General features: G+C 33.3%; 1 protein-coding gene across 1 annotated transcript in view; it reads left to right on the forward strand.

Moving 5' to 3' along the window:
• The window catches only part of LOC123545821 (cilia- and flagella-associated protein 36-like), a 53,028-nt gene that overhangs the window by 18,391 nt on the left and 21,199 nt on the right, over positions 1 to 13,438 (forward strand). The window contains exons 4-6 of the mRNA XM_053522237.1: positions 5,800 to 5,864; positions 9,047 to 9,157; positions 11,246 to 11,460. Coding sequence (XP_053378212.1) covers positions 5,800 to 5,864; positions 9,047 to 9,157; positions 11,246 to 11,460 — 391 coding nt within the window. The remainder of the gene's footprint in view (positions 1 to 5,799; positions 5,865 to 9,046; positions 9,158 to 11,245; positions 11,461 to 13,438) is intronic.

A 13,438-nucleotide genomic window follows, 5' to 3' on the forward strand; every position in this document is an offset into this window, starting at 1 on the left:
TATATGGTCCTCTCCCAAGTTTGTTCAAATGGGGGCACTTTCTTCCACTTAGGGGCTGCTAGAGCTAAAAATAGGAATACCTTTAACATGTTTAAGGCATAGGCCCATGTTTTGGAGAAAAAAGTTCGAACGTCATCAAATCATAGAAAGAAAGCATTGTTTTACATGAAAATTTAACACCGTATAAAACATTTATATTATTCTAAAAAACCATTGTCAATTTACTTATATATGTATTGAATTCCGGAAAGGGGCTGCATGAAGGGGCCACACTTATGGGCAGTTCAGCGGCTTTAAAAACTCACCATTTTTAGCTCATCTGATTTTTTGAAAAAAAATGATGAGTTATTGTCATCACTTGAGCGGTTGTCGGCGTCGGCGTCGGCGTTGCCTGGTTAAGTTTTATGTTTAGGTCAGCTTTTCTCCTAAACTATCAAAGCTATTGCTTTGAAACTTGGAATACTTGTTCACCATCATAAGCTGACCCTGTATAGCAAGAAACATAACTCCATCTTGCTTTTTGCAAGATTTATGGCCCCTTTTGTACTTAGAAAATATCAGATTTCTTGGTTAAGTTTTATGTTTAGGTCAACTTTTCTCCTAAACTATCAAAGCTATTGCTTTGAAACTTGGAATACTTGTTCACCATCATAAGCTGACCCTGTACATCAAGAAACATAACTCCATCTTGCTTTTTGCAGGATTTATTCCCCCTTTTGGACTTAGAAAATCAGTTTTCTTGGTTAAGTTTTATGTTTAGGTCAGCTTTTATCCTAAACTATCAAAGCTATTGCTTTAAAACTTGCAACACTTGTTCACCAACATAAGTTGACCCTGTACAGCAAGAAACATAACTCCGTCCTGCTTTTTGCAAGATTTATGGCCCCTTTTGGACTTAGAAAATATCAGATTTCTTGGTTAAGTTTTATGTTTAGGTCAACTTTTTCTCTTAAACTATCAAAGCTATTGCTTTGAAACTTGCAACACTTGTTCACCATCATAAGCTGACCCTGTACAGCAAGCAACATAACTCCATCTTGCTTTTTGCAATAATTATTGCCCCTTTTGGACTTAGAAAATCATTTTCTTGGTTGAGTATTATGTTTAAGTCAACTTTTCTCATCAACTATCAAAGCTATTGCTTTAAAACTTGCAACAGTTTTTCACCATCATAAGTGGACACTGTACATCAAGAAACATAACTCTATCCTGCTTTTTGCAAGAATGATGGCCCTTTTTAGACTTAGAAAATCATGGGTAGGACAATATTTCTATTACACAAAAAAAAATCAGATGAGCGTCAGCACCCGCAAGGCGGTGCTCTTGTTTAAAAGCTGTTATATGTCTTCTTTTTGATGCATTTGCAACATCGTGCCAGTGTTTAAACTTTACACAACTAGGTTAAACATCCTTTTTGACAATTGTTTACATTTATTTCTTTACAAATGACATTCTTATTTAAAGGGGGACAACTCATTAAGAATATTTTAAGTATCCAACTCTGTGGGACAGAACAGTAAAACATGTATTGGACAGATAACTTGTTTGTCAGGATGCTGTTCATTTACCAAAAAATCTGTTGTTTTGTGATATACTGCTAAACCTTAAGTTTTTTTAATTTTATTTTTTTGGATTTTTTAAATTATTTTTAAATTTAATACTTTGTGACAAGCGAGATCTAATTAGGTCAAGATCTACCTCAGGTGAGCGACCTAGGCCCATTTGGGCCTCTGGTATTCTATTTTAATCTTCATGAAGTTCTATTTGCAAGAAATGTCTGATATTGTAATCTGGCCCATGTCTACATCAGCTAGCTGGATATTTTACACACAATATAATACACAGGAAGATATTGACAGAAACACAAGATTTGTTTGCTTTATAAAGGTTCTTTTGATTAAGCAAAGAAGGAAAAAAAGGTATTTTAGCCATAAATTTTGTCATTTGGCTTGTTTCACTCAGTGGAAAAAAAACCCATTATCTATTTTTAATAAGTTTATTACGGTGTTCCGTTTGGACAATCGTGACTTTTTATTTAATACTAAACCGCGATGCACGATGGTGCGATGACGAAAATGTGATGGCACGATGATGAAACAACGATTGTACGATGGTGAAAATGCGATGGCACGATGATGAAATCGCGATGGTAAGATGGTGAAATGTCGATGTAATATCGCGTTTTCATCATCGTGTTTTCATCATCGTATCATCGCGTTTTCACCATCGTATCATCGTGCCATCGCGTTTTCATCATCGTACCATTGTGCCATCGCGTTATCACCGTCGTACCATCACGTTTTCACCTTTATGCCATCACGTTTTTACCATCGTGCCATCGCGGTTTCACCATTGTGTCATTGCGTTATCACCATCATACCATCGCGTTTTCACCATCGTGTCATCGCATTTTCACCATCGTCCCATCGCGTTTTCACCATCGCGGTTTCACCATCGTACCAGCGCATTTTCACCATCGTACCATCGCCTTCAGGTGGTCATGCGCAATGGTACATTATGTGTCAGTGAAATACAGGCTTGATACAATCTTATTTTCACATTGCACTATGTACCTTCTACATCCTAACAAGAATAAGCTGAGTTTGAATAATACCATGTGACTATTACACCCAGCTTTTTATTTACTTTCATGCATACATAAAATACAAAGGACATGGCTTTGAAAAAGATTTAACAGTTTTAATGAACTGAGCACTGAACATTTTGTAAAACATTTTGCAAAACAGCAGAATCTAAATGGTAAATTTCTTCTCACAAAATACATTCATCTATTGTTGACAAAAATACAAGTGCACGGGACTGCGCGTTTCAAACCGGAAGGCAATGGTACACATGTATGATGGTGAAAACGCGATGGTACGATGGTGAAACCACGATGGTATGATGATGATAACACGATGGTGCGATGTTGAAAACGCGATGGTACGATGATGAAAACGTGATATTAAATTGTACCATCGCGATTTCAAACGGAACACCGTAGTTTATGCTGATTGATTATATTAATTTTCATACGCAAAATAATTGATATCGTATCTGGAGCATGACTAAAGGTTGACAGGTAGATCATGAAAAGGACAAAATACCAACATGAGTAGAGTTCTCAAAGAAAAAACATTGACAGAATAGCAAAAATATCAACAAACATCAGCATTGTGTTGATTGCTGCAAAACATGTTGGGTTAAGGAAAGCTCCAGAATGTTGTTCATGCCAAAATAGTAATCTTAGATCCTTCGCAGATTTGATTGCCTTTCATTGTAATAAATTATTCTTTAAGGTAGTTCTGTATGTTTGGATCATTTTTAGCTCGACTATACGAAGTATTGAGAGCTATCCTACTCGACCCGGCGTCTGCGTCCTTCTGCATCCGCACTTTGGTTAAAGTTTTGATGCACTTTATTATCTTTGTTATTACTTGATGGATTTGCTTCAAACTTAAAAAAGATGTTCCTCATCATCACCCACATCAAATGGCACAAGGGTCATAACTCTGGCACCAGTATTTCATGAATTACCTCCCCGCCTCGGTAGCCTAGTGGTAGAGCATCAGTATAATGTGACTGGGTGGGGTATCATGCCACGTGTCTACGGCGTGATATTCCAGTGAGGCAGCACTATAAAGTTGGGCATTGTGCTCACTGCTACAAGTAGACACCGTCGTTTATATGACTGAAAAATTGTTAAAAAGACGTTAAACCCGAACACACACACATGCCTTTTTACTTAGAATTTCAGGTTAAAGTTTTGGTGCACTTTCACTTTGTCTCAGTTATTACTGAATGGATTTGATTCAAACTTAAAATAGTTGTTCCACATAATCACCCGCATCATATGACACAAGGTCCATATTTCTGGCACCAATTTGCCATGAATTATGCCTCCTTTTTAGTACTTAGAATTTTATGTTAATTTTGATGCATTTTCACTATATCTCTGTTATTTCACAAGGGATTTGATTCAAACTTAAAATAATTGTTCATCATCACCACCTACATCATTTGACACAAGGGTCATAACTGTTACACTGTATTAATGAGTAACCCCCCTTTTGTACTTAAAATTTCAGGTTAAAGTTTTGATGCACTTTCACATTATCTCTGTTATTACCAAATGGATTTGATTCAAACTTAGAATAGTTGTACTACATTATCAGCCACATCATATGATACAAGAGCCATAACTCTTGCACCAGTATTTTATGAAGTATGCCCCTTTTTACTTAGAATTTTCGGTTAATTGTGATGCATTTTCACTATATCTTTGTCATTACTAAATATTTGATGAAAACTTAAATTAATTTTTCATCATCATCCTCATCATAAGACACAAGGCCGGTCACTCTGGCACAAATGTTTTATGAGTTATGTCCCCTTTCTACTTAGAGTTAGTTTAATTTTGATGCTTTTTATATCTCTGCTGTTACTAAATGGATTTAATCAAACTTAAAATGGTTGTTCCACATCATCACTCACATCATACAACACAACTTTGATAATGCCGGCACCAGTATGTTCGGAGTTATGCACTCTTTTTACCAGTAGAATTTCCAGTTCAAGTTGAATGCACTTTTGCTCTATCTCCAGTATTACTAAATAGATTTGATTAAAACTTAAAATAGCTGTTCCGAATTATTAGCCGCATGATATGACACATGGTGCATTACTATTTCAGAAGTTTTCCATGAATTATGTTCCTTTTATTATGATTTTTTTTTTAGATCTAAGCTATTGTCCAGTAATATCTTTATCCACATTTGAGTCATTAAAAATTCCAGTGACAGCTCCAGCTTCCTCAGATGTACCCAATTTCACTATCCAGCATCGAAATAGTCGAGTGCGCTGTCTCCTGTGACAGCTCTTGTTTTTCTACAATGTAAAATTTGATTAAACTCTGATTTTTCAAATCTTCAGAACATACATAGAAAATTTGGCAAATAAAAAAGATAGGGTTGTGTGCTTGATTTTTTTGCTGGACTGATTTGAAAAATTGGGACATCACGCAAGTTTTCATAATGAGAGTCTAAGGGAAAATCACATTTTCGCAACATTTTCGCAAATATAATTTTTTCTACAATGTAGATTTTAATGAAACTTCTCACAATAGTAAATAAACATATGGCCTATATAATATGATGAAATAAAATGTATAGGTCTGTGTGCTTGTTTTTGAGGTATTTGCCCATGATTAAAGATATTCACACATTTCAAGCTGGTTTTAAGCCATTATTTTGAATTATTTAATGTCAGATGTTTTAATATGTTATATTTTAACTTGAGAAAGATAGTTCTGTAGTCATAGTAATAAATTTACTCATGGGTTGCCATTGATTCGTAAAATGATGTTCATTTCCGTACGCCGAATCCAGGCTTTATTCTAAGTTATCCAGATAAATGACATTACGTCATCTCATCCAGTTTATCAAACGTGCAGAACTACCTTAAGACTGCCATCTTAAAATGGCTTTGCTATGTTGCATCTGCGCAATGTTCTGTCATGTTGATGAAATGTTGCCTTGCTGTTTTGTCATAAACCCGCAATATCAGATGCAATGTGGAACTTTTTCTCATCACCACTTCATTCGTGTCACAACCATTTTGCCCTTACATTAATCATGTTAATTATTTATCTAAGTGGCTCCAAAATTTTAATAATCTTTTGCTTGAGGTTTTCTGTACATATTTTGTCTGAAGATTCAATTTCCTTATCTTGTCATGGCTAATGTTTATTGTCTAATATGCAGAATTTCTTCTGATTTACCTGTTTTCAATTTTTTCCAGTTTTTGATCCAAGTGTTGAGGATATGGCAGAGTACAAGAAAATCCACCAAGAATACAAACAAGTTGTAAGTGAAGTTAATATATATGCCTTAAACTTTAGACAGAAAGGTTTAAATTATGCTTTCCGTATTAACTTGTATCAACGCTTAGCTCAATAGGGAGAGCGTAGATCTACTGATTGCGTGGATGTGAGTTCGATCCCCGGGTGGAGTGTATGTTCTCCAGGATGATTTGATTAAAGACATTGTGTCTGATATCATTCGTTCTCAACCTCTGATTCATGTGGGGAAGATGGCAGTTACTTGCAGAGAACAGGTTTGTACTCATTGGTACAGAATCCAGGAACACTGGTTAGGTTAACTGCCTGTCATTACATAACTGAAATACTGTTGAAAAATAGCGTTAAACCCAAAACAAACAAACAAAATGTATCATCGCTTACTACTTATTTGATTGAAGAAGGAAGAAGATATTCCAGAGTTAGAGAACTTAATTTATGTTGCCCGTTATATAGAAAAAATATTTTTTTTCAGAAATCATTCGTGTTTAATATAAATAATAATTTTAGAAAAGGAGAATAAAATACTTAACACAAAACGATTTATACGAGATTGAAATTTGGCGACCGCTCGGGAAATTACCATAACCGAAATACACCCGTATTTCTTCAACAAATGGTATTTTTGAAGTGGTTTATGACTGAATTCAAACATATTTATCATAAATAATTAATTTTCGAAAGGATATTAAAATACTTTTGCGCATTACGTCTTGTACACGATTGAAAATCGGCGTGCGCACTGAAAATTTGCGCATTCGTGAATGAATTTCCATGTCCTAAAATTCTGTAATATACACCCGTATTTCTTAAATCAATCGTATTTTTAGGGTTTATGACAGAATTAAATCATATCTAAAATGAATAATTAATTTACAAAAGCAAATTAAAACGCGCAAAACGTTTTTATACGAGGTTGAAAATTTGTTGAGCGCACGGGAAATTTGCGCACTCTTGGATGAACCACAATCGCCATAATTTTGTTAGCTTTCAACTTAGGTAGGTAAATTTCTTTAAAGTTTCAATTTTTTAGTTCAGATTATTTCAAAATATCTTTTTATGCTAATATGATATTCCTCCACTCTTTATTTACTGAACTTTAATAATAACCAATATGAAATATACTTTTAAATCTTATTGCTTATCATTCTGTTAAAAGTACCTTATAATTGTTAATAACGAACAGGCATGTTATTCGAGTGTCACCTGTCAATCAACAAGTTGAGCATGTTGAGTGGACACTGATTGCTATAGTATCAATCAAAATATTTAAAGAAAGTTAAAGATATTTTTACGGCGTTTCGTTGTCAAAATAATCTGCCGTCGAGGAAATATGCTTCATTCAATAATATGATATATTAACCATAGACAAAAATATTTGGTGACAGTTACGTTACACGCCTGGAAAATCATACCAAGGGCAATATGCATTAATATATAAATGCGCCTTCTATGGTGTATCTGGAATGTCAACTCGTAAAGAAATTAGGCCAATGTATGATTAAATCTGCAATTCATCGCTGTTTTAGTAAAACATTGAATAAGTGTTGATACGTTTAAGTATATATGTATATGCATAAGCTTTTCGTGTGCAAAAATAAAAATTATACTGAATGTACCTGTTTTTCTTCAATTTTTCAATTTGCAATAATATCGACAATTAAATGAAATTAAATAAAAGCTTATCATATTTAACTGCACTTCCCTCGTTAGACATTATTTGTCACATGTCACTTGTGTGTGCTTTCAAATATACTGATTAATTGATTATCAATAGGTGTGATAATCCAATCAAACTCTATCGGGACTAATCAGAGACACGTGTTTGTTACGCCGCATATATTTAAAGGATATTAATTGTGCTATGGCAATGAACGCAGTAAACGTTTGTATATTTATATATTATACATGATATAATTCTTTTGAAAACTGATTTTTCAAAATATATTTTCTTCTTAAACATGTTAAATTATCAGATTAATTCTGAGGAAATAATATAATTAGTTCCAATAATAAACATATGGCCGGTCCTGTCCGATCAGCGCGGCTTATGCGCTGACATGTGTTTTGTGTATAATTCATTTACAAATCGAATATTGACATTGTTTTCTCAATTTATTTTCTTTTTTATTTGTTATACGAAATCTGAAGAAATAATTAAATAATTTCCAATAATAAACACGTGACATGCCCCTTCCGATCATGTTATGTCCTTTCCGATCAGCGCGGTTTATGCCACTCGTATTTTGTTTATAATTCATTTTAAAATCGAAAATTGCTATTTTATAATTCCTAATTTATTTTCTCTTTTATTTGTTAAATGAAATATGAAGAAACAATTAATAATTTCAAATAATAAACATATGACAAGCCCTTTCCGATCATGTTAAGCCCTTTCCGATCAGCGCGGTTATGTCATGACCCGTATTTTGTCTATAATTCATTTATAAATTGAATATCGATATTTTTTTATCTTAAATTATTTTCTTTTTTTTTCATTTTTTAAATGAAATGTGAAGAAACTATTAAATAATTTCCAATAATCAACATTCCGGTATCTAGTCAGAGCGACGTAAGCGTGCAACATTTCCGTAAGCTCGCCGAATTTCAATCTCGTATAAAATCGTTTTGCGTTAAAGTATTTCATTTTCCTTTTGTAAACTAATTATTTTATATTATACTCGAATGTTTTCTGCAATAGCCCCTACAAAAATACCATTTATTATTAATATACGGGTGTATTTCGGTTATGGAAATTTCCGGCGCGGACGCCGAACTTCAATCTCGTATAAAATTATTTTGCGTGAACGTATTTTAATTTCCTTTCGTATATTAATTATTTATGATAAATATGATTGAATTATATCAAAAACGCTTCAAAAATACCTTTAAATTAAAAAATACAGGTGTATTCCGGTTATGCAAAGTGTATTCCGGTGTATTCCGGTTTTTAGGTGGATTCCGGTTTAATGTGTGACCGAAAAGTGATTTAGGTATTTATTTTGAAACATCTATCATAAGATTTTATCACATGTTTTATATTGAATGTCGTCACAATAACGAGTAATGAGATTTTATTGAAAGATAAACTTTCCAGCTTAACAACTGTACCTTTTAAATGGATAATGCTGTAGTGTGTGAATATATTTCATTATATATTTCATTAAATGATTAAACCATACTTTCTAGGTTGAAGCTTTGTTAGATGCATTCACTAAAGACACAAAGCTGACACACGATGAGGTCATACAAGCACTCAATGATATGAATTCCAAGAAGGATATTAGGGAAGTTTTCCATGTAAGTTGTACATGATAATTCATGCACACTTTGTGTAATGACTGAAAACTGCTGTTAAGGTAGTTCTGCATGTTTGATAAGCTGGAAACATGATGGCGTAATGTCATTTATTCGGACAATGTTGATAAATGCCTGGTAGTCATACAGATAGCATTAATGTTGCTGGGAATCTAATATATCCTGTATATTAAGTGTTCAACAGCCAGCATTACTGTTTTTCTTAAAGGTAATTGGAAAGTAGGTTTTGATGTAAATGATTTTAAAAAAAACAGCAATGTAAGGATTCAAGTTTATATTTGGCGAATTAAAAAAATAAAGCACACAGAACTATACATTTTATTTGATCATATGATTGAAATATGAAAACTTTCCTTAAAACTATATGCAAAAATGTCGCTGAAAGTGTGATTTTTCCATTGAATCCTGTTGTGAAAATAGACTAGAGGACCAATACTTTCAAACTGGTCTGACAAAAAAAAACCAGACAGACTGCCCTATCTATTTTATTGGCTTAATATCCTTTGGATACAATGATGCTTTGAAAATTAGTTTAATTAGTAAAGTCCTACATTGCGGAACAAATGTTTGAAATATGTAGAACTATCTTAAGTACATTCATGCAATTACAGGCACTTGTCTCCATCACAGGTGGCAGTAACGTACTTAGGATACAGTATGGGTCCATGAGCCATATACACTTAAATTGTCAAAAAGTCATTTTGAAAAAAAAATTGCACCTGTGACAATGAGCCATTAGAAAGGTTATTTAGAACAGTTTGACATGTGCGTTGCTTTCAGGTCTGTATTTTTGCCCCCCCCCCCCCCCCGACACATGAGTGGAGAAAGCACTACCGTTTTGTACGCTGTTGGTCGCTTGTGATGCGTAAACGGTTTGGAACTGGGCAATAAAGTAAGGTTTTTCTGCAAGATTATTCTTTTGCCCAAAAGACAGACAATCATTTATAAGGAAATATTGTTTTGAAAAAAAAATATGGGCCTGGAAGCAGCGCACATGTCAAACTGTTCTTAATTACCTTTCTAATGGCTCATTGTCATAGGTGCAAATTTTTTTCAAAATGACTTTTTGTCATTTTTCCCCCATAAAACATTATAATTGTAATAAATTTAAGTGTATATGGCTCATGGACCCATACTGTATCCTAGGTACATTACTGCCACCTGTGGTCTCCATCACAATTTCTCAAGGTAACAATTTTAAAATTGGCTGTCACTGAAAGATTTATATCTGATGCTAAAAATATACCTGCATTTTGTTAATGATTGCCTGATGTATTGTGTCTGAATTCCCCAAAATCCATCACCTTATTTTGAACAGTTGATCATTGTTCTTGGTGGACTGATTTTCATGGAATCCAGCAAATAGGAATGAAACAAACACCATTTATTTTAAACCAAATGGTGTAATCTTTAAATTTGTGAAACAGACATTTCAGCCTTAACCATGAAATGTATGCGAGCAAAATTATACATTGGCAAACATTTCACATTTTGCTGATGGTAACATATATCCAGAAGGTTCTGTATTGTAATAGCAATAAATTGCTCACTGTCTGAAGGAAGTGTAAATAGAAGTAGATGTGTAGTAGAAAATTTATCCAAAAATGCTTTTTGTTTGTTTGATCATGCCTACTTGAAAGATATCAGTACAAAATTAATAATGTTGTGGGAATGATTCAATATTCTACATTGTATATACTGTAAAATCATTTAATTTCATAGACATGAAACTTTAGTGGTTTCTCTCAAAATGGTAAGGGATATAAATTTATGGATTTCAACTTTCAAGGATAATTTGTTTGTTGGGATTTAATTTCGTGGGTTGATGACACTTTGAAATGCAAAAAACTTCAAAATCCTTAAAAATGAGTCGTCCTCAAATATTAACGATTTCATAGTGTTTGTAATCAAGGTAAAATACATAGGAACTGGTAATAAGTCATAGTGATGCTTAATTAGTGTCATAAAAAAGAAGTTTGTTTGTGGCCTTTTAAATTATTTGTACTGTATGTCAGCCATGCAGATATTAAGATGTATATAGCATGCATGTTATTAATGAACATATTTCAGGGTTTGTTTGAGTTAGTGTTAGCAATGGATGATTACCAAGTGTTTGTACGAATGATGACAACAAAGAACATTGAATTGCAACAGCAAGCACTGATGCTGATAATGAAAACAACAGGTGCTCTCCCCGACAGTCTGTCAGACTCTCAGTCTCAGTCTCAGTCCCCACCCCCTGCACCTCGTGAGAGTGAAGATGAAATAATGAAGCGAGTACTTGAGTAAGTACTTTCATGTATTCTGTTTTTGAACCAAGCTTTAATATTTTAAAGCTAGGATGATATCATTTTAGAAAAGGCCAGTTATTTGTCAGGTATTGTCAAGTAACAGAAAAGATAAAATACAAAGTGATTTTACATACCATTTAAGGATGAATCCATGTTCACATAGTATTATATATTTTGAAATGGATCTTAATTTTAATTTTTTAAAATTTAATTTAGAAATGATTTATCTCATTTAGTGATTTGTCCTTGAATGAAATCATTATTTGGGTGCAGCCCTAGTGATATAGTAATACATATCTGAACGACAATGACTTTTTTCAAGAGCAAATCACTGTTAAATTATTTTGATACTAAGGCATTATTAAGGGTTATCACCTAGTACATCTTTGATGATATTCACCAAATGTTTGCCAGTTTTGTCTGGTTTTCATTTCCAGCGAGCCAGTGTGACGTTAGACACTATGATGTAATATGTGTGACATACAAACTCTGTGTGTGTGTTGCGTAATAACACACAGTTTCAGTCTTCTTTGTTTGATAGGGAAATTAAAGGGGCCATGTTAGAATAAACATCATTTTCATTCTTTACTAAGTTTTGATTTAAGAGCTGAAATTCTTCACCTTTTGTAAGTCAAAACAAAGAATTTAATGGAAATTTTGTGCCGAGCTTGTGATCTGCAAGTGTCACAGTTAGAATTTATTTCACATCTATGAGGAAACTAATCTGTAGTTTAGTCATAGGATCATTGATTTGGTGTATAGAGGCTTCAGTAACAGTCTGGCTGTGCTTTTTTCAATGTAATATTTTATGCCTAACATGAGATTGTGGCTGTATTATGTTCTTGAGAACGTCTAACAATACATCTCATATCGGCAGGAAGACAAACTGTAATATAACAACAGTATTTGTTGAAAAATGTACTGAATCTATTGTCTTTTGACTTGTTCTTTTTTAGAATTTGTAAACTGATTAATATTCCGTTTCCTTTTTGTATTTTTCTGGATTACAGAAGGGTAAAGAGGTAAAGTAAAATGATGATAAAAGTCTTTGCCACAAACTTTGTAATGCTATAGTTGTTACAGTTGTATTATTTATGATGAGATTATGATAAAAGCTGAAGAGTTACTTAGTTTGACTCAAGGTTATAGTGATATTGTATGTTTTTTTGATAACATGCAGAATCCCAAATCTTTAGTTGGTGCCTTAACCTGTAAGGGATTCTGCTGCTTTGACTACAGGAAACAAACATGCGTTAATGTTTTTTTCTAGCGTAAAACAAGTAAAAGCTAAGGTAAAGATTTTGTCAGTAAGCATTTGTCTCCTCAAACTTGTTTAAATTTTTGAATGATCATATACTGGTATATAAAGGTGTTTGAACATTTGGCCCCCTTCTTAACACTCATTTATTCTTCAATTAAAACACACTTTGAATAGCCAATAACAGCAGTTTAATGCTAGAATTTTAGTTTACGTAGTAAATAGGTCGGTTGACTTATTTCATTATTACTAGTAAGATGTCAATAATCAGATATCTACTTCTGTTTTGGCAAAGACTACAGTGTCACAAACTTGTTCTGTTTTTTAAGTTATTTCAATACATACATTTATCCAGTTGTTTTACCAACTTGGTAATCGAGTCCTGACATGTATTGATGTATTGCTGGTATAACCAAAGAAGCCAGTTTGGTATTTATTTAAGTGGCCTAATCAGTCTGTCTGTGTACAGAGGAGAGAGCGTAAGAGAGCATGTATGCAGTTTGATATATTTAATTCATTCTGGTTATAATTGAATTTGGTCATTAGATCAGATCAAAAGATTGATCAGGATTTTTGTCAAGTCACCTAATATTTCAGTAGAGTTTGGTTGATCCTTGTAAACACTAAGTATTTAAACACCACAAAGACATGCTTCTTTTTCATTATGCCAAGCCCTCTTGTTGACCTGAGTCTTCTGAAATATTTAAATTGTTG

Source organism: Mercenaria mercenaria, chromosome 1, assembly GCF_021730395.1.
Source record: "Mercenaria mercenaria strain notata chromosome 1, MADL_Memer_1, whole genome shotgun sequence".
NCBI classification, from domain to species: domain Eukaryota; kingdom Metazoa; phylum Mollusca; class Bivalvia; order Venerida; family Veneridae; genus Mercenaria; species Mercenaria mercenaria.